At 51.6% G+C, this 22,061-nt stretch overlaps 1 protein-coding gene across 1 annotated transcript in view; it reads right to left on the reverse strand.

Moving 5' to 3' along the window:
- Positions 1–2,867: 2,867 nt before the first annotated feature.
- Positions 2,868–22,061, reverse strand: part of RBM19 (RNA binding motif protein 19) — a 65,300-nt gene continuing 46,106 nt past the window's right edge. Inside the window, exons 23-25 of the mRNA XM_071571876.1 lie at positions 19,056–19,176; positions 12,231–12,344; positions 2,868–3,264 (exon numbers count right to left, since the gene is read on the reverse strand). Coding sequence (XP_071427977.1) covers positions 12,253–12,344; positions 19,056–19,176 — 213 coding nt within the window. The 3' untranslated portion in view covers positions 2,868–3,264; positions 12,231–12,252. The remainder of the gene's footprint in view (positions 3,265–12,230; positions 12,345–19,055; positions 19,177–22,061) is intronic.

The raw sequence follows: 22,061 nt of genomic DNA on the forward strand, positions 1-22,061 counted from the left end.
TGGCACACACTGTGCCTGTTCATCTCTCACAGCATTCCAGCAGCCCCAGTTTCCCTATTTTTCACTTCATTTCCCTGCATCCTGCTGGAAGGTGATGGAACAGTGGTGGTGTCACCCACACAGTCCTCAGGCCCCAGCCTGAGCCCATGTGTGCTGTCCCACATCCCTCCATCCCTCCATCCCTCATCCCTCATCCCTCCATCTGCTGGGTGCCTCGGCTGCCTGATAAACCTCTAATGAATCTCCCAACTCTGCCTCTTCCCAAAGAATAAACCAGCCTTGGCCCAGGCGGTTAATATTTAACTGAATAAGGGCCATAAATATGGAAAATGGGACTTTTAATTAAATAAGCAGCTTTTAAAAGGGCCCTTGGGCCGAAGAGGCTTTTGTTTAAATATGATTGATTTGACACGTCCTTTCCCTCCTGCTTTCTCTCACTCTTCCCTCCCGCTTCCCTCTCCTACTTGGTGCAGGGATGGGAAGCACAGGCTGCATCACAGTCCTGCTATGGGGTCCTCTGCCTGCCCACACCCAGACAAGCTGCTTGCCTCCCCAAAAACCTGCCTGCAGCTTCCAGCGCACAGGTTTGGGGGTGCAGAAGCACTTGCATGGGCACCTGGGCAGGGACAGCCCTTCAGCTCATTACAGCTCATCTGATTTTAAGATCTAAATGGGAGCAGAAGGTTTCCCATGGCTTCTGAGATGCCCTTGCCCACCCCAGCTGGTGAAACCAGTGATGCTGGTGAACCTTTGCACTCCCAGGGCAGGATCTGGCCTCTCCCATCACACAACTATGTGGCTTTGCCTGTGGGGGACACAGTGGGTGCCTTATAGAGTGGTGGAGAGGAAACTGAGGCAGAGAGCTGGGAATGACCTTCCAGGTGGGCAGCACAGCCAGGGCAAGGGACTTTGCCCAGTGCTTTGGGGCTGGATTCACCCCCCTCAAACTTCAGCACGCACACACACACACACACACACACACACACACACACACACTTTAGCTGCAGTAAAAACAGGTTTAATAACTTTGCTGTTCCTTGACATTTGGGCACTACTTGCTGTAGCAAGTGGCACTAATTACTTCTTAGTTATCCAGGCATCGCAGTGCGACGGGAGCAGGGGGTTTATGGAGTGGCAGGGGCTGCCGGTGGGCATGGGGATGTTGCCAGACCTGGGAAGACCCCAGGGAGGTGCTGGAGTGCAGGTGGTCTTGCCTGGCCTGGCAGTGTCACTCTGTGCAGCAGGCAGTGCCCTGGGCTGAACAAGCAGTTGTGACCCATCGTGTCCCCCCCAAATGCATCATCACACTTGGCTCTGTAAGAAACAGGAGTGCAGTGAAGTAACAGGAGGCTGAAGGTGAGAAATCATTGGGAAAAGATGGGAAGGTTGGGAAGACCACCAAGTAGGATTGTCATTATGTCATGATATAGACCAGAGCTGGGCCCACATCTGCAGGAGAGGAGGAAGTGTAAGTTCCTGACTCCATCGGGGCACAGAGAAGGTGGAAAAGGGCAAAAAGAATGTCCCCAAAACTGAATGTTCTTAGGCTGAGGGACAATTAGAGATCATGAGAAGGGGCAACCTGTGGTGGCTGATCCCATCTGGGCAAATGCTGGAGTGAATGTTGCTCTTAGCTGGTTCCTCCTGTGTGTTTTCCATCTACGGTTCTCCCCATCCATCCCCTGCCTCGGGTTCCCTTCACTCAGTTCTGCCATGGCAGGTTTCAGCTGAGAGAACACACAGTTAATTATCTTCACAAACAACTTGGGTGAAGAAAAGTATTCCCTGGACCTGGACCTGCTGCTTTGATGTGATCTCATGACGGAGGATGTGAAAATGTGGGGGGAAAAAAAGGCAAGTACTAACTTGGAAAACTAGCAGGTTGAGTTTCACACTGATTCTGGGTGTCCTTGGACATGAAAATGCCCATCACAAGGTGCCCAGAAGGATGGTATCCTCAGTGCTGCTCTGGGACCCTCCTCCCCAGAAAAGGTCAGGTGGATCCAGTGGGATCCCCAACACTTAAGGTAACCACAGCTTCTCCCTGGGTTCGAGCACCCCCAGTGCTGACCCAGCTCATGGATTGTGCCCGGGTCCAAAGTCTGCTCAGTGCTGGGGCCCCCAAAGGTCTTAGGGAGTGGGCAGCACTTGGAGCTTAGTCCTCAGTTCCTCCAAGTCCTGCTGATCTCTATGGATGCTGTGGGTGTTGATGCTGAGGGGTCCCAAAATAACCCACCTCAAACTCAAAGCCAGACAAGCGCTCAGCCCTGACAGAATCAGTGGCATTTTCACAGATTCAGGCTCAAATTAACCTCATGTGAGAAAAACAAGCTGAGCAGACCCGGGAGGTCTGATGCCACAAGCAGATACGAACTCGGGGCTCTTCCTGAGGGCTCGAGGCAAAAGGCAGAGCTCATTGTGGCAGTGCAGAGATAGACATTTTTTTATTTTTTTTTTAAAGGCATGTGGTTCTCAAAAAGGGAAAAAAAAAAGGGGGGGGGAAAAGGCCCCATATTTGCAGCCAACATGTGTAATCTGTTGCAGCCCTTGTCAGACAAAACAGTTTTGCCGTAAGACAGCGATTCCCAGAGGGGAAAGGGGCGAAGTGAAAATACTTTATCAGCTGCGTACATATGTAAAGCGGTACCCTGGTTGAAAAGCAAAGCCTCTTTCCCTTTGAAAGCTGGGAAGGGAGAGACGGGAGGCGATTGCCTGAGAGCAGGGACAGAAATGACACAGGCACAAAGCCCAGCGCAGCAAACCCCAGGCCTCCCTCCTAAAACATGCTTATCTCCCTATCAGCCCAACATCACTACCTGACTGTGGTGAAGATGTATTAAAAAAACAAACCCAAACACCAGATGCGATTCAGTTTAGAAAACTTAAAATATAATTATGGGTTTTAATGTACAGAAGTTATTAATTTCAGATATTAAAAGCGGGTTCTGGAGTTCCTGGGGTTGGCAGGGAAGTGTCCATTGCCGCAGGTTCCTCTTCCACCAGGTTGGCAGCTTCTGAGATGAAGGGAATCACATCCCTGCCTGGATTTAAGAAGTGATGCTCGAGCAGGAGCTGCTGGCAGACAAGGGTTTTTCCTCCCACTCTGACTTTAAGGTCTGTTTAAAAGTCTGGAAATACAAAGACCTGGACACATGGAGTTTATCAGCCCTTGGGTTCACAGGGCGGGTGGGCTCCACTGGCAACAAGTGTGCTGGCTGCTGAGTCCTCACGGAGGCTTCTCCTGCTCCACCCAGAGCCAGAGACCTGAGAAGATGGAAAAAGAATTAATTCCATGTAGCAGCTCCCTGTCACTGCTGGTGAGACAGAGAGGGGCACTCGAGTTGGACTGGAGGGACACCAAGTGCCCGTCCCCAGCCTGGACACATCCAGCAGGATGCAGAGACCTGGAGGGGATGAGATACCGGGGTACTTCCCATGGATATGGATGCACAGAGGCAGGAGGGAGGTAAGGAATGGGATGGGGGGAGGAAGTGGAGCAAAGAGAGGAGAGGAGGAGAAGAAAGGGAAGGAGAAGCGGCGGCGGGGGGAGAGGGAAGGAGCACGCGCGTGCCCATCTGGGCGATGCATCACATTGAAATTGTCCCGCATTAAAAATTCACCAGCCAGTGAATTTTCAAGGGATTTGTAGTAATTAGATGACAAAATGCTAGCAAATCTCAGGCTTGCCAAAGATGTTACTCAGGGGTCAAAGACTCGACACTTTTGGCTGGGTAATTTGTAAGTGTCAATCACACTCAGCCATCAGAGAGAAAGGAGAGATCTAAGGGCTGAATCCTAACGAAGTCCAAGGCTCCTGCCTGCCGTGGCCCCTGCCACCCCCTCCCACTGCCACACAGGGGCCCAGACCTCCAGCTGAAACACAGAGTGGGGAGGTTTTTTATTTTTAAAATCAAAAAGAAACTTCTTAGGTTTAATTTTTCCGTACCAAGCTCTGTTGGGAGTAGCTCCTGCTCTGGTTTGCAGCTGCCTGGGGTGATGTGCCTGTCCTGTTTATCCTGCCAGGGGGGTAGAATGAGCTGTGACACCGCCCCCAACCTTAGTGTGATGCCTCTGTCAGTTCTTCTGACACGTGGTTAAAATTGCTCCTGGGACAGTCCATCCTCCTGTTTCCCAGGGCTTGCTCTGCCCAGGCTGACACACTGGGCTGAGTGCTGCAGAAGATGAAATTAAAACAGCTCCTGTCTGCAATCTGCCTGTTTCTGCCTCCCCTTCGGGTGTCATGGAACCTTTAGAGCCACCAGCAGCACCACATAGGTTGTCTCTGTCTGTCTTGGGTCTGTTGAAATAACCTGGGTTAATTTAGACCCCAGTAGGGGCCCTGGGCTGGGGGAGCAGCTGGAGGGGGGTCCTGCTTAGGGCTGAGCCCATGGTGGCAGCTTGTCCCCCACAGCCACCTGGAATCTGGGGGAGAAAAGAAATTAAAAGGGTTTCTACTTCACCAGCTTAGAAACCAGACCACAAAATGTAAAATTAGAACTTTACCCAAAACACCAGGAGAGATCCCTGTCCCTGCCAGGCACAAGAGCTCCAGCAGGGCTCAAGGCCTGGCAGGACAGATGAGGCTGATGTTAAACCTGGGCTTTGCTGCCAGGCTTTTGGGGCAGGTTGGACCCTGAAAAGGCAGGGAATGGCCCTGAGGGGACTCAGACCAGTCCAAATTCGTAACTCTCAGAAAGAGAGTTTTGCCTTTTGTGGTCTGATTTCTAAGCTGATGAAGTGATGGATCGAGGGCAGCACCCGAGCACTTCTCCAGTCCCACCAGTGCCAGCAGGATGGCTGCTAACACAGGCTACACTTAACTCCAAAGAAGATTTTAGGTCACTGAATGTGGGAGAGGCAGGAGCACACTTTCCTCTCCATCTCTTGTGGCTTATAAAGCTGTCCCTGCTAAATCCCACCTCCGGCTTTGGGCCATGAGGGATGATTTAAGCTGTAGGGAAGGGGCAGGGAGGCTCTGGCCATCAGCTCTGCAGTGCTGCAACTGCTGGGGCATCAACACCACCCGTCACACCCCAAGGAGAAACACTCTGCACACCCCAAACCCATTTTCTGACACACTTAAATAAGCAAAATCACCTAAAGGTTTGCTTGCTCCATGCCTCCCAGAGTGCTGATTTTTGTGAGTGTCCCCAATCCAGTGGCACAGGGAGGGGAGAAGAGGGGAAGGGGGGAGCTGAAGAGCAGGAAGGAAATTGCCTTTGGCCAGAGCTGCTGTGGTTTGTCCATAGTGATTCTTTGCTGCAGGACAGCAGGACTGTGCTATGTGGTAATGGAGCCAAGTGGCAGTGTGGTGCTCTCCAGCCATTGTGCTGCCCTATATAAGGGAGCTGAGGGGACTGTAAACGTGGCTGTAAGTTTCTCCTCAATTTCAAAAGTCATTTAGCAGCTGCAGAGCACTGCCCAGCAGCAGCTGGCCCTCAGAGAGGCAGCCTTCCTCCAGCTACTCATCAGCTGCACTTTCAGCTTCTACCCAATGTATTTAAATAGCCTGAATCATGGACTGAGGTCTGCAGAGAGGCTTTTCCATGTTTTTATCTTCACTTGATTTAACATCACCTTAAGATGCTGCTAGAGGAGTATGTGTTGGGAAGCAGCAGGGAAGGACTCTGGATCTCCCACATGCCCGTTGCTGCTGCTCTGTCCGGTGTTGGACACTTGGGAGCCACTCCCTGTGAGCAGGAGGTCTGTGGGGCAGTGTCTCCTTCCTGTCAGAGCCTGTTGCCAGCAGATGAAGACCCACAGACTACCTCATTGCACCTGAACCAGCTCCTACCACTGCCTCATTTGCTCTCACAGGAGAAAATTAACCAGCAGCAAGGCAAACCCCAAATTTTAGTTGAGTGAACACAAAGAAAACCCTTTGCCCCCCAGATCACCTCTCCTGACTCACGTTTAAAGACCTCCTTATTACTGTCCTACACTCATTTCCCTTGTCCCAGCAGCTTTGCTAAGCCCTGAGCTGGAGATGTCACATGTGGGGATGTGGTGACACTGTCTTTGCACCCTCCCTGTCCACGCACACTCATGCTCAGCAGCCCAGCATGGTCCTGGGGCTAGAAGTGAGAGCCAAGCCTAATTACACAGCACTAATTATGGACTGTGGAACGTAAGGATCCTGCTTCTGCAGGTCTGAGCCTGGCCACAGCAGGGAAGGTGGGATACTGCCCCTTCTCTGGGGTCCCTCTCCCCACTCCTGCGCTGGCACCGCTTCCCATATTTCAGCGATTCAGGTCACACCGTGCACACACCCGCCTCAGCCAACGTCTGCTCATGTTCTCTCTGCCTCTCTTCCTAGCTCCAGTTTGGGGTGAAAGCCTCCCTTATTAGCCAATTTGGATACCTATTTACTGTGAATTACTGAGCCTGATTATTATTCATGAATGGCGAAGTCTGAAATCTCAAGCCCGGCCATGCGATTTCTCTCCCTCTCCAATGCATATATTTAGGGAAAACAGGAGGCAGCGTGTCTCAGTCACACAGAGCTGTGCTCCAGAGAAAGGAAAACTGCACACTGCCTCCTCGATCTCCTGTTGGATTTCCTGGTGAGGAAGGTACTGGTGGAAGCTGGAATGTAGTGGTGGAAACTGAAGGTGGTGGTGGAAACTGAAGGTGAAGCTGTGAAACACTGGTCATGTGTGACCCAGGGTAAGGTCCAGATGTGCTGCAATATTAAGGAGAAGCTCATGCTCCCCAAATCTCCCACCAGCATCCCAGTCAACTGTCCTCAGTTGCTCTGCAAAGAGGCAGTGAGGGAAAAGATCTGCGGGAGAGCTTTGCTCCACCAGCAGCAATTTGCCTTCCCAGAATCACAGAATCATTAAGTTTGGAAAAGACTTGCAAGCTCATCAAGTTCAGCCTTTGACCAAACACCACCCTGTCGACCAGCCCAGAGCACCAAGTGTCACATCAGTTGTTCCTTGAACACCTCCAAGGATGGTGACTCCACTGCCTCCTTGGGCAGCCCATTCCAATGCTTGACAACCCTTTCAGTGAAGAAATTCTTCCAGATGTCCAACCTGAACCTCCCCTGGCACAGCTTGAGGCCATTTCTCTTTGTTTGATCACTTAGTTGCTTGGGAGAAGAGATCCCACCTTACTACAACACCCTGTCAGGTAGTTGTAGAGAGTGAGAAGGACTCCCGTGATCACACTGCTTCTTTCCTCTCAAAGGAGCAGCCACCAAAACACTGTTTTCTTCCAAGCCTAAACCACTTTTGTGTATTTCCTGCCACATCTTGCTCAGGAAGACAACTGCAAGCCTGCACAGACACCACACTCACTGTCTCTGTGAGCAGGCAAGCACAGCTGGTAGAGCTGCTGGGGAAAAGGGGATAGCTGTTGACAAACAGGTAGAGAAAAAGGCTGGAGATTCCAGAGTTCCTGCCTGGAGTTGGCAGCTGGTCTGGAAAGCAGCAGGCATGACACAGGGGGTTGTAAGATCTTCCTGCAGCCCAGGCAAAGGGCTGGTGAATGCCATCTCTAGTGTTTTCTGCAAATAGACAGCCTTGCTTGGCCCTTCAGTATTTCCCAGAGCCCCACTCCGTGGGGTACACCCAGGAGGAAGACTTAGCAAAGGCAAGATGGGACTAGAGGGATGAGAAGAGCTGAAATTTGTGATCTGTAGGCAGGAGCAGTGCAATGGTGATGAAAAGAAACCCCCAAGAGCTCACAGAGTGGGATGCTCCCTGCCTGCTCTGAGTCCCCTGCCTCCTTCTCCTGTGGAACAGGGAGAAAAACAACACAGATCTTAAGTCAGGAGTTTTCCAAAGGCAATGAGTCACTTTGAGCAATCAAAGAGGGCACTGTGGCCCAGCCTGGCTCAGCAGAGACACGATCCCTCAGCCCTGCAAGCAGAGGGGCTGGCAGTGCCCAGCAATCCCAGGCCCCTTGGTTATCCTCTCTGCCTTGCCTTGCCTGCTGTCCCTGTAAGTAGATAACAGCCCACACAGGCCTCTGGCAACAGGCAGCAATGAAGGAGAGCTGGTTCTACATTAAAACCAGTTAACCCTCTCATTCAGTAAAAAGGCTGCATTTGAATAATATCCTAATCCAATTCCAGAGCTGGCCCTGGGGAGGGGATATGGTGAATGCCTGGGGAACAGCCACAGCTGTCACAGCTCCTGCTGTCCAGCTCACTGGGGTCTCACCCTGGATGAAGATGTCACAACCTGGCAGAAGCCCACCAGCTTCAGCCTGGGGTCTGCAGACCCCACGGGGACCCTGCATCGTAACCCAGGGCCCCAGAAGACAGGACTGTGTGTAAACTACTGGTTTCAGCTCTCCAATGGGGAGAGCATGTGCTGAGCATGAGCCCACAGACTCCCTGAGCCCATCTAGGGTGGTTGTACCCACAGCTCTTGTTTGTAGAGTGATGGGTGATGGCTTGGGCTTGGAGCTGCTCATCCTCTCTGCCATCAGCACAGCCCGGGTACAGCACACCCACCCCAAAAGAACATCCAGAGCAGGTGAGCATCCCATCCCTCAAGTGCCCAGCTCTCCCCAGGGAGCAAGGGCAGCCGAAGGGTGACCAGCACACATGATGACACCGATTCTGGGGTGTCAAGAGCCAGGAAAACAAGGGGACCAGGGCTACAGACTCATTACAACAATTAGTGTGCAATCATTTGTTACAGATAAACCTTCCTGAATAACAATTACTGCTAAAAGATACTATTATCCCTCCCAAACAAAATAAGTGCATTGTGATGGTGTTCAGCCCGACAAGCACTGCTGAGGTTAAGGACCAGTGGGAGGCTGTTTCCCAGCTTTAACTATGTAGATAGTTAAGAGTTCGCATTATTTTATCATTAGGATTGTTTCAGATCAGAGGAAAAAAAACCCAGGCAGTGGGGAGTGATGAATTTCCTGCAGACCTACTTAGGCAATCATTTTAATTCAGAGTAATTAACAGTTTTCAGAAAATTCCCGTTAAACCCTCTGTAATTTTAGGGGTGCACTGTGTGGGATTCTCAATACGTAACAAAGAAGTAGAGTCTTTGCTGGCAGAGCTGGAATTAACTCAAACAGTCCTCCAGAGCTGCAATCAGCACTTTCATAATTAATGTGGGGGCACATATATATCTGTATACACATACACAGCCCTCCCCACTCACATCAAACAGATTTCCTTGATACCAAATTGCCTGAAAAATTAACCAATGTCAAACTGCTCAACAAGATAAGTATCATTAAGGGAAAAAGAAAATCTTCATTATGTTTGAAGGTATGGGGAAGAAAAAGAAACCCTCATGAATGTTTTCCAGCCTGTTTCCAGACCGGGAAATAATGTGTTTTAAAACATATCAAAGGGTTAAATTAATTTTCATTAAAATTTAAATTTGAGAAGGCTCCCTCTCTTCTTTTCTCCCTCCTCCCCCTTTGAACGTTTGACTGGCAACCATTTCATATTTCAATCTCGGCAGAACAAATTGAATTAGATGTTGAAACCAAACTCTGCTCTGTTCTCTAAAGCCTACATGCTCTGCTTGCGCTAATCCTTTTCGTCGCCGCTGCAGACCTCAGAGACACTCAGCAAGAAACCTGCCCCGCCACAAAAGACAATGAAGGGAAAGAGGAAGAAAAAAAACAGGAAAAAACCCCCAGGAAAATCCAACCCCAACCTGCAACACTGCAAAGCTTCGCTTAAATCATGTGCTGGGTGATAGAGGTGCGTGGAAGGGACCCTGCCCGGCTCCTCCGTCCTCTGTGCCGGCCGTTGGCTGCACTGAGTGCTCCTGGTTGGTCCTTCACACCCAGGATGTTAAAACACCCCTGCTAGATCTAAATTTAATTTAACCAAGGGTAAAGTTTCCCTGCTGTGACCACCCAGTGCAAGAGCTGCTGGGACCAGTGATGGTCAGGAGGCAAAGGCAGTGGGGAGACAAAGAGGGAGCAGGGATGGGAATGTCTCTCATCAACACTACAAAAAAACAGGGGGAAAAACCATGTCACCACTTCAGGTGACAAAATGACACCTCCTTTGACAGCCCTGCTTCTACACCTGTGCCTCAGTTTACCCACCTGCAAAGGGCAGGGTGGATGCACTGGAGCTGCCACTGCAGCTTTGCAGACAGCCCAAAGGGTTATCCCTGCATTCTGTGGGGGTCTGTCCCCTGAGCCAGCATCCCCACCCACCAACAGCAGGAATGTCTGCTGTTGGGGTCTAGAAAGCCTCTCAGTGGCAGCAGCAGGGCTCTGGAGCTGCAGCACAGCTTGGGGGACCAGCACAGAGTGTCACAGCTCTGGTCACTGAGCAGGAGTGCTTAGCCTCCTTCCAGGACTGCAGGATAAGCCAGGGAGCCTCAAGGCCAGCAATGCCAAGACCCAGGCCCTGTGGGAGGACAGGTTTTGAGAGGTTTGCAGAGGAACTGGGACAGGACACATCTGTAAGCACAGGGCTTGCCTGGGCTCTGAGCAACACCACGTGTCCTGCTTCTCCTGTGCTGCTCCATCCCTTCGCACCTCAAGCGCTCCCCAGCTCCATCCTCGGGCTGGCTGCTGGAGAAGGTGTTAACAGCACATACACCTGGAGCCATCCTTCAATCAGAGCTGCTCCAAGGGGACAAACATTACCTCAGAGCCCCGGCACTTACTGCAGATGCAGTGCATGAAGCAGGCAGTGCTTTAACCCAACTTGGATTATTCCTGTGGTCACGTAAGCACCTTCCCTTTCATCAGGAGGGCCCCTGTGCTGTGCTTGTGCCTGGTGCTGGTGGCAGCCCGGGAAGGCAGATGGATTAACAGGGTTATTGGTGGGCTCAGGCCCAGATGCGCTCGCGATTCAGGCGGCCAGCGGTGTTGTGGGTTGAACAAAAGTCTGGTAATAAGTAAGGTTATGAGCATCCCACTGCTCGGTGTATTGGGCACCGCCTCGCAGCAATAGGCAGATATTGCCGAGAGCAAAACAGCCTCTCCAGCAGTAATGTGCATCACACACACAAACACACGCCTGCGAGCGCGGGGCCGCTTCCTGGGGTGGATACGTGGAGAACAGACCCAGCTCCCCCGGCACAGTGGGCTCAGCACCACTTAGGATGTGTGCAGCACAGCACCCCGAATACCAGGAGACCCTTGGGACACTCAGATGAAATTTGGGAACTGGCATAACTTCTGGGGCTGGAAAAATGGGAGTTAGATGTGGCAAAATCATTCTCTTGGTTGTGTTGAGCAAACACAGCATGGCTGAAAGAAGCACTACAGGGACTTTTGTCCTCAGCATGAAGGATCTGTCAGCCCAGTGCCCCAAGCCACCTCTCTGTGGGCACAGTGCCACTTCTTTTTCTTGGCCCTGCATGAGCTTCTCAGCACAGGATGGGGTTTCACCACAGTGGAGGTGGGTGGCCAGTCCATCAGTGGATGGAAAAAGTGGAGCACAGTGTAGCTCAAAGGGATCTAGGAGCACTCCTGGTGTTCTCTAGACACTGTCGTTGGTGAACAGGTTTCTTACCAGCAATCCAGGCCACAAAGATGATCCATGAGACTGTCAAACCTTTCTTGAACCAATGTAGGGTGGACTAAAAAGGAGGTGAGGGGCTGGCAGGACTGTATAGTGTTTGACCATAGGGAGACATTAATTCTGGCTCCCTACTGCCAGCTCTGCCATCCCACACTCTGCAGCCTCAAGATGTCCAAGAAGACACATGTCAAGGAAGAGTGATGGCAGCCAGGACTCAAGATGGCATAAGTCAGATCTTGGGGAGCATGGTGCCCTTGGAGGGAATGAACCATGAAGTGGGTGATAGCAGGAGAAAGGCCTTTGCTAAACTATCTGTTTTGTGGTGGCAGCTGCAGGTTGGTTTCCAAACAAGCATTTTTATTTCTTGGCAGATGATCTGCTCTCCCCCAGCCACAGTGAGGGCCAGTTCGTGCCTTGACGGTGATTTCTGCTGGTGCAGCAATTCTGCTGCCTTCCTTTGCAGGGAAGCAAACACACAAGGGAGCACACAGGGACACATGCAGTGCATGCACTCACTTCTACATGGAGACTAAACCGAGCCCCAGTCTGGGCTGTACCCCCTAAGACCACAGCCATAAGCCTGCAGGGTGACAGGCAGGAGAGGCAGAGGGTGAGACCCCTGCTTGGAGGCTGCTGAGCCTTTGCAATTCCACCTTCTCCTCTGCCTGGCACTGACCACCCTGTGGTAGTCCAAGACATTCTGATCTTTAGGGCCAGCTGTGCCCACCACGGCCCCACTTGCCCTGGTACCCACCTCAGCAGACACCAGGCAGCTGCTACATGTCCTCATCTTTGTTGCTCTCCTCCTCTTCCAGCTGCTCCAGGATTTCATTCAAAAACTCTGATCTTTTTTTCTTCTTTGAGGGGGCTGTCCAGGCCCAGGTGGTAGCAAAGAGGGGAAGAAGAAAAGCAAAAATTACAACCTGGACTCACACGCAGCTCATCTCCAGGTCATTTACTTGGGGGGAGTGAGGGGAGCTGGAGGTAGCAGGATATCTTCAGTGCCCTCATTCCCCTTCCAGGTAAAGCCCCTCAACTATCACCTACTTCTCCTCCCCAGACAGGTCCTGGCAGGGCACCATGGCTGGAGCTGTGACTGTACCTTCCACCTGTGCTTTAGTTCACAGGCTTTCTGAAAGCAAATGGCCTCAGCATCCCAGTAGGCTCATTGGTGATGCCAAACCTTCCTGTTGACCCCAATTCATCCACCTCCTGTGGAGAAGTGGTTGCAAGACCAACCCAGACACCACCCTTGGTTCATCAAGGCTCTTGGCAGGAAACAGACCCACTGAGACGACGCAATTCCTGCAGCCCGGTTCACATCCCTCACCTGGCTCTGCCCCAACAGCTGAGGCAGGGATGCCCCTGCTTTGCTTCTCCTGATCCACACCAACAGCACTGTCCTGTGACCCTCTGGCTCTCCAAACTCCTGTGGGGTGCAGCACCATGTATCCCTCCCTATGGTGCTACAGCCAGAGAGCATCCCAACCCCACATCAGCGCCTAGCAATGGAGGTGACAAAGCCATTTGGTCCCTGTTCTGAGGCTGACAACACCTCTCTGCTGGGCAAGAAATGCCCTCCTGGCAGGAGCCACAGCGCAGCCCCCTCTCCCCCCCTCTCTCCCCAGCCAGCGGCTCTCGCTTGCAGCAGCACATGGAGAACAGCTGTTTAAATCCTGCTTTCAGACATCAAAAGCCTCGCTGGGTTTCTCAAACAAACAAACATACCATAGGACTAAAGAAAAGGTGTAAAATAAATAAATGGAACAAGCTGTGCATTTTCTTTTAGTATTACAGCTGCTGCGGGAGATAAACAACAAGTAAATGTCACAAAACATCAATACAGGAGAAATTAACCTGACAAAAGCTCACATCCCCCCCTTCTATCTCCCCCCAACTCTCAACAATTTTGCATTTCTGGAGTTCCCATCTAATGATTTTATTTTTCAATTAATTCTTTGACAGAGAGCCAGAACCTGCCTCTCTTTCCCCTGGGGGCTGTGGGGATGGGCTGGGGACAGGGGTGCTGGTGGACCCTGCTCCCCTTCCAGCACCCACCCCACTGAGCTCAGGGGAGCCAAGAGGGACCACAAGGTGCCACTCCAAGACCCTCCAGTGGCTCTTTCTGGTTCAATCACCCCAAAGCATAAGGGATAACCCACCCTGGAGAAAGGTGCCAGCTCAGCAGTTCTACCTCGCCTTTACTCTGCCCTCTCAGCTCCCGTTCCTGCTTGGGAACAGGATCAAATGTGGCCCCAGCTCCCAAACCCATTGCAGCAAAGTGTGTCCTGCATCTGCCACCCTTCCCCACCAGACCCTGATGTGTCCCATGCAGAAAGCTTGCACAGAGGTGATGATGGGGGTTGCATGGAGGAGGAGATGCTGGATGTGGGATGCTGGATGTAAAGAGAGCATCCCTGAGCAGAGTTGTGGACCCACAGGACCTACTGGGGGCTGGCAGGAGGTATGACTCCCACTGCATCCTCCAGATGCACCAGCTTGGCTACAGGGAGCACTGGGAGCATTCCCCCATCATCTGACAAGGAGGAAAAGCAGAAAATAAAAACCCAGGAGGGTGGGGAAGTGAATTGGTTCAACTTCCGTTCTGCTGCTCCAAGCTGGTTAAGGTTTGCCCGCTAACGATCCCATTTGCTCCCCTTAAACAATAGCCAAAGCTGGCGGGGGTGGGCCGAGAGGGGGATTACCACGGGATTAGAACGTGGCAGGGTTGCGGATGCCACGCTAATCCTGCAGGGTTTTACTCTCCGGCTACGGCATGTGTTTGCATTAGTTACAGATGCTCTCTTAAAAAAAAAAATTCTAAAAAAAAAGGAAAAATAGAAAAGAAGAAAGGAGAAAGGAGAAAAAAGGAAGCCCTAACAGTTGGGAGGTGAGGAGAAAGGAGAAGCCTGGGGGCCTGTGGCCAAAGGAGGAGCAAACCTGAGAAAGAACATGGGGACAGGAGCGACCTGGGAAAGGTGGTGGCAACAGGGACAACCTCTCCCACCCTGCCAGGGAGGGCAGGAGAATCAGGTCCAGAGTGGAACAAGCCTTCCCTTGCAAACCACCAACTTCCAGCAAACAACTGTAAATAACAGGGATGAGCCACAGTGGGGCTCCGCTGCTTTACACCCCACCACAGCCTCTGCTGAGAGCGGGGCCCTCGCTGGAAACACACTCACAACTGCAATCCCCTCCTCACACATCTCCCTCATTCACCCTCCCCTCTTTCCACCCCATCCTTCCTATAAAAAAAATCCCCCACAAGTCATTCCTTCCCCTTCTTGCGTCTCACGCAAAATTCCCCATCTGTCAATTTAATTCTTTGATCGATGGGAAAGAGCAGGAAAAAGCGGCCCAGCACAGCTGGCTTCCCAAGTTAGCCCTGGCAGGATACCGCCAGCCCCGCTGGAGCCGGCTGAGCGCGATGTTTGTGAAGCGCAGAGAACACAAGTCAATAGTAATTTAGCTGGATTGGGAGCAAGTACCTTCCCTGCACGGACTGCGGGCTCCCGGGAGACGGGGAGCGCGCGCACGCCGAGGGGATCGCTGCCTCCCCCAGCAAGGCCTGCCAGGATGGAGCTGCACCAGCAACTGGGCATGCAGGGGAGAAAAGGGGGTTTGAGCTGTTCATAGACCTTTGGTGGGCTGTGATTCTATGATTGTGGGGTTGCAGGGTGCAGGTCAGCACCAGGCCTCTGGATGTGATCCAGATCTGCCTCTTGCCCCAGGGCTGGCAAATTCAGCTGCAGGGCAGAGGGATTGTTTGTCACTGGTTTGGTGTAGCCAGAATATTCTGTCTGCTGGTTTCAAGGACATCAGTGATCCTTGTCTCCCAATCAGAGGCCAAGATGCAGCTGGTGGCAGTGTTTGCCAACCTTCGCTGCCCTGATGTAGCACTTGCCACAACCCTTCTCCAGGTTATGGGCTGGATCAGAGGCTGCAAGAACAGCTGCTGGCCAACCTTTCTCTGGATTCTCCTTACCATGTTAGAATTGATACGTCTCTTTATCCACAGCAGCATCAAATCCTTCCCTGTTGCTGGTCAAGCTGTCAGGCTCTGCACACACCTTGCAGCAGTGAGTTTCCCAAATTATGAGTGGGGTGCAATTAAAACTCAAAGTGGCTCTTTGTTTTTTAATATAACACACTCCTGCCTCAGGATGAAAAGAAGGTACTCTCAGAGATGAGCAAAAAAGCCTTAAAGCTCTTACAGACTGCTCAGGGAGGCAAGTATGGAGTGCAGTGCTGCAGTCCCAGGCATCAGAGCCAGGCTATGGCTTGACTCCTGACAGCATTACTGAAACCACCTCTGGCAGTCAGTGATCACTTCTGGGGTACTCACTTTCTCCTGGAACATTACAAAGCCTCAGAACAAACCATAAAGAATGACCTGAAAACTACACAAAATGGGAAGGAAGCCTATTCCATTTTATTGCATCTATTAGACCTATTGAAAAGATGGCTCAGAAGTGGCTGGATTGTCACAACAAATGCTTGCATAGAGAAAAGCTTTGGGAGAACCAGACCTCTCCTTAATTGAACAAATAACAGCAGAGACCTGAAACTGGAAGCCAAATCTGTTTAAGTGGTGTCTAGAAATTAGGTGCATAATTGTAGCACAGAGCAGTCAGTGGTAGGACACGTCTCTGGCAATCCAGGTCTGGACTTGGAAATACTCCACAGTATTTCCTTCCTAAGGCAGATGATGGGGATGACACTGGAGCTGGATGAAGGGTGTTGGCTGCTGCTACTCAGGACACCAGCCTGAAAAGATCAAGGTGGCTCAGTCCTTTGTCCTGCTTTAACACTGTGACCTCTTCTGGCATGTGCAAAATCCTTGGCATGGTCCCTGATTGCTCTTATTTCTGTGGAATATCCAGGAAAATAGCCAGGAGCAGAGGAAGCTACATATCACCCTGAACCCATGGCACAGCAAGCCAACATAGCTGGATACTAACAGCAAGAGCAGCTTCTCCAACACCAAGGGTGGCTTGTGGTGTTAGAGGTCTCCAGGTCCAAAAGGATCACAGAAGACTTTCAGAGAAAGAAAAGAAGACTAAGGTTCTCTCACAGGACAGCAATGTTCAATCCTGCAAAGAAATTAAGGGCAGGAAACAAGGAATAAACTGAGATGGAAAGTGACATAAGGCCCACCTCACTGTGCCTTTATATGGCATCTGCCCCCACATCCCGCTTCCCAGGCACTGCTGGATGGGTTTGGCTTGGGGAACAACCTGAAAACAGCAGCAGTGGTGGCTTTTGGGGACAAAGAGCAGCTGAGAACAGCAGGGACCTTGGTCTTGACTATTTCTTGAGCCTTGAAGACTCTAAATTATCTTTTCTTTCCCATTACCAACTCAGTCCCTTCCTATCTGGATATAAAGGACCAGGTGGGCCTGGCTACTGCAGACTGTAAGCTGTGAAAGGACACTTACAAGTCACCCACAATGAGGTGGGAGAGAAAAACTCACAGGCACATCCATGAACAGCACAGGCCTGTCTGAACTGCTCCTGTGCCTTCTGGGGAGAGGAAGGGAGTGGGGGAAATGGGTGTCAGTAAGAAGAAATGAGTCTGATTTCTGGTTAACAGCATCTTGTCTGTATCACCAGTGAAAGGAGATGTGTGGTCGCAGCCTGGCTGCTGCGTGGCTGCAGGGGCAGGCAGAATGCAAGGCAGGGCAGCAACGCTGCCTGTGCTCCTGGTGGGAAAACCAGCCCCCAGCTACACCAGGGAGGAAAGGTGAAGAAGCATCCCCCCCATGGGGGCTGGGGGCAGAGTGGTGGCTGCTGTTTTTCCCTCTTCATCCCTATCACTCTCTGCACCCTCACAGCAAGAGGGAAAGGGTGTAGCTTCCTCCTCATCTCGGAGCCACGGGGCATTGCTGCCAGAAGCCTGCTTTGAAATCAGGAGAGGGTGCTTCCCAAGGAATTAAAATCCCACCCATGACCCTCCAGCCTGTCAATGTGCTGAGAGGCCGAGACCTGGTCCCAGGCACCAGCCAGCTCCCGGTGCCCGCATGTGCCCCAGGCTGGCTTTGTTACGGAGATCCGCGCCCGGCAGATCCCGCTCTGCCGCAGGATTAGCTACCGGCAGTTTTGTGGCGGAGGACGCGCGTGTGCACCAGCCAGGGCTGAACTCATTGGATGTTATTGCTCTCCCCTCGAGACTGGAGCACAGCAGTGACTGCTGCTTCCATCGCATTCCCTGTCCCTAAAGATGGGGAGTGATAACCTTGCTCCTGTTTTTCAGCCGAGCCCCTGGAGCCACTTCAGCTCTGAGGCTGCATCCCTCTTGGGATGTGAAAAATCTCTTCCTGCTGCACTCTCTGAGTCCCCAGCTCGGTAAGGAAGAGCCCAGACAAGGAGGCTGGAGTAAAGGCAGATAGAAACTGGGAGGCAAACAGAGCCATGGGGAAGTGGCAGGGCTCACAGGCAGCAGCCAGCACCTGCTGTGAGTCTGCAACGACCCCAAATCCAAGACTATTTATTTGTCCCTAGACTGAGCAGAGTAGAAAGGGGGGAAGAAGATCCTGAAGATAAAATTGAGTGCATGAAATACCACATCTGCTGCCTTCTCCACCCAGGCAGAGATTCATGTTACTGTGATCAAACACAGTGTGTCCCCCCTTCAGTGCTAAGTGAGCACATCCATCCTCCAGTTGTGCCTACTCTCCCTACTGCTCCCTGCACATCCAGGCTCTTACACATGCCTGGACACCATTGTGCTCTTTGTAGTTTCCTCTTTGGAACCATATTGGAAAGCTGCCTTTGCCTCACACCTCTCTGGTTGTAACCCCCATCACCCTTTCCAACACCAACCTGCAGCTTCCCCAGCCTGGAACAGCCAGTCCTGCACACACTGTTTCAGGAACACGTGGCCAGATCCTGCTGGAGTCAGGATCACTAAATAACCGAGACATGCTGCTCTTCCATCATGAGAGATTGTGATGTGCAGCCCCACAACTGCTCCTGCCAAACCCCCGGGCCATGGGCATGTGGTGATGGAGAGGGGAGGCTGGGAGGGGTTGCAGGAAGAAGCGCATTGATCTCCAGCTTAGCCCTCCAGCCCAGGGGAGCCCTTCCTACATAAATATTTGCCAAGCAATGCATTTGTGCCTGTCGATGGCTGTCAATAGGAGCCTGCAGTGCTGTCATCTGCAGAGCTGTCATTCCAACCTGATCCAAACAGCTCGCTCTGCGTCTCAACTCATGGCCAAATTATTTGTCTTTTTTAATCCATGTGCTGCATGCACAGAGCATGTCTCCAGCCATGGAGCACCCTGGGCTGCCAGGGGATGGAGCAAAGGCACTGTGGCTGGCAGGTGCCACTGAGGTGCCTCAGCAGTGCCAGCACGCAGAGAGTTAACGAGCTCATACACACACACAGAGCTGTCAGACAAAGCCCTGGCCTGGATGCCTCCTGCTTCTCCCTGCATCCTCAGGCTCCAGCATCTACCTGCCAGCTCTGGCAAGCCAGCAGCAGTAGAGAAAGGGCTTGCATGGAACAGCAGTGTGTGCCAGATGGGATGGTGCCAGCCAGGCTGCACCGAGAGGCCAGAAGGATGCTGTGTGTTACCGTGGAAATGGTCTGCTGTTTTCCGTCTCAGGGCCTCCAGTGTCTCCTCTGTGTCTGCCCACTCCAAGACCAGCCTCCGGCCATACAAATGTGTGCTGTGGCACAGGGCGTAGAAGGCTTTCTGCAGAATTAAGAGGGAAAAAAAAATTAAAGGAGAAAATAAGAACAGGCTCACATGAGGTAAAGCTCTCTCCCTCTCCCCTGAAGGTAAAAGGCCACCAAAGAACAGCCCACTCTGAGCGCTTTGCTCTGATGGGGCAGGATTCATCTCCATCAGTGGCTTTGACTGGATCATTTATCTTCTACATACTTGCAGCAGAGCAAATACCCACTGCCATTCCCTCAGGCTGCTGCTTGCAGGGAACAGGCTGAAACCCAGCACTGGGAGCAAGCTCAAGGATGGGACCACACCTGAGCCGGGAAAGCTACAGCCTGGAAAGGCTGTCGAGCCTTGGGGCAGCACTAGGGGGGGTCAACAGCAAACCAGGACCCTCTTGGGCAACCTCATGACTCTCTACCACCCTGTTCTCTGCGGGCACACAGGAAAGCACAGCTCAGGTGTGAGGAGAGAGGTTCCTTTCTGCTCAGGGGCATCAAATTTGAGAGCTGCCTTTCACTCGCCAGCTGTTTTGTGATATTGGCTGTGATGGCAGCAAATATGGCAGAACAGAAGCCAATACAGAAGTCCTCTGCTCTTTCTGCCTATGGGGGTTTGCTGTGTTATAGAAGTCCAAAGGTTTCCTGCTTGTTAGATCCTGCTCAGTAACATCCATACAGCTCTTGGTTGAATACAAGTGTGCCGGCCAGCACAGAGCTCAGATGGCTTTCTGTGTCTGAAGGCAACCAGCAGACACACTCAGGAAACAGCAAGTTGATCCAAGGAAGGTTGACTTTGTCCTTATTTCCCACAGACTTCCAGGGAAATTCAAGACTGAGCAGGATTTGGCCCATAATGCAAATACACAAACATGTTGGTCAAGTATTTTCATCCCCAGACACAAAGTACTCCACAGTAATGTGACACATGGCTTGGCACAGGAGGAGAGAAATGCCTCAAATGCTCTTTTAAGAGTCCCAGCTAAGGTTGGGATTAGCTCAGGTTATGAGCTCTGCAAACTTGTATGCCTGGAACAAATATGGCAGTTATAGGACCACAAACATATCTTGAAGTCCAACAAGACTTTCCTTCCATTTGGAGGCCCCAGAACAGCTCCAATGCTGTACTGGAGAAACCTAGACCTGTTCTCTGAGCCATTTGCTAAATGGCAACTTTGAACCACTGTGGTTGTCCCCAGATGCCACATGTCTGGGCAGAGGGGCCTCTCCTGCAAGAGGCTTTGCTTCTCCCAACTGTTCCACAGCAGTCAGGACCCTGTCTGAGCCACTGGGTTATGAAACTCAAAAAAACCCCCAGTTTCCAGCAACCAGCACTCAGTAACCTTCCTTTCCCTCTCCTTCTGAATCCCTTTCACTCACATGATTCTCACTTGCTATAAAAGAGATGAGGAGCAGCAGCTCCACCTGCTCCATAGCATGGCTGAGATTCCCACTGTCCCAGTGTCACAAGCAACCTGGGGTGACCCCGGAGGCAGAGTGGTCCCTTTTTGGGAGGCACATTCCTCTGAAAGGGCTGCAGGCTACAGCTGTTTTTATTTGCTGCTGCTGTGTTTTAAAGGCCTATCTCCCAATTAGCAGAGCAATGTGTTGGTTTAAATAAACACTCGGGGGGGGGAGGCAGCAGGAGGGAGTTGTGATGGCTGTTTACGTTGGCAGAACAAGCCTTTCCCAAAGCCTGGCAGACAACTGCAGCTCTAATCGCTGGGTTTCATTTGCTAATTTATACTTTTTAATTTCTCACTTCCCACAGCATAAGGAAGAGAAAGGTTGGATGACAGTACACAGGCTCTGTAACCTCACTGTGCTCTGCAGCAGGTCTTGGAGATGGGCAGACCATGAGGAACGAGGTGTAACATGCAGCATTCGATGGTCTCTTGTCCTCTGAGCCACATCTCTGCCACCTCTTCCTCCTTGCAGAGTTGCTTCCACGCCTCACCAGACACACACAGCTGCTCAGCCCAGTCTGGGATGAGCCATCCTCTAGTTCTGCTGGCAGCACTGGGAAAGGTCATGGAGCAAGAGGGAAGGCAGATGCTGCCATCAAGTTGTGTGGCATGAAAGAAACCCGCTGGGAGAGATGCATCTGCCAGCAGCCTGGTGACATTGGCCCTTCCCGGTCAAATGCCCTCCCAAAATGAGCTGGTTTGCACCCAGGATGAAGGAAAGCTCCAGCCTGTGCTGGGAGCTTTGCTCCCTGTGACCCATCTTCCAGATAAGCTCCCAGAGCTGGGGCTGCAGAAAAGAAGCTGCACATTTCAGGTGACAAACACACAAATGTCACTTCTTTGGAAACGAGCTAAAAAATAAAATGTAGCTCTTCACTGCTCTGAAGGAATTAAGACTTTTTCAGGGGGAAAAAGCAAGACAAATCACTGATGATTTAAAAGACAAAGGGATGAAGGGGAGAAATGCCATTCCCATACATCCGCACTGCTGGAAATCTTCCAGTGAGAGGAGGAAATTTGCCACTGCTGCTATTCCAAATGAAAAGATAGGTAGGCAAAAAAATATTTTAATTAGGTGAGAAATATGAAATGAGGACAAGCAGGCTGGCTTTCACAGAAAGTGGGACTGGAGACAGGAGCTATTTTTGGGGTGCAGCTCCTCCACCTGAGCATCTGCCTTCCCAAGACAGTTCTTTTGAAGACCCAAGCACTGAACAGCCAGAGGTCTGTGTAGTTGTGTCCAAACGAAGGATAAAGAGACGTGTGGTGTCCACTCGTCCAAGAGAGAGACCCACCAGAAAAGATCCCTAATTCCTATGGCTTCACATCATCCTACACCTTCAAGGAGAGGGGAACCTCCACCACACAAGGCTCTGTTTTAAATGCTGAAAAAGGATTTTGTTAAAGCTGCATTTGGTAGCACACCCACTGCCAGGCCACACTG

This window comes from Pithys albifrons, chromosome 17 (assembly GCF_047495875.1).
Source record: "Pithys albifrons albifrons isolate INPA30051 chromosome 17, PitAlb_v1, whole genome shotgun sequence".
In the NCBI taxonomy this organism is placed as follows: domain Eukaryota; kingdom Metazoa; phylum Chordata; class Aves; order Passeriformes; family Thamnophilidae; genus Pithys; species Pithys albifrons.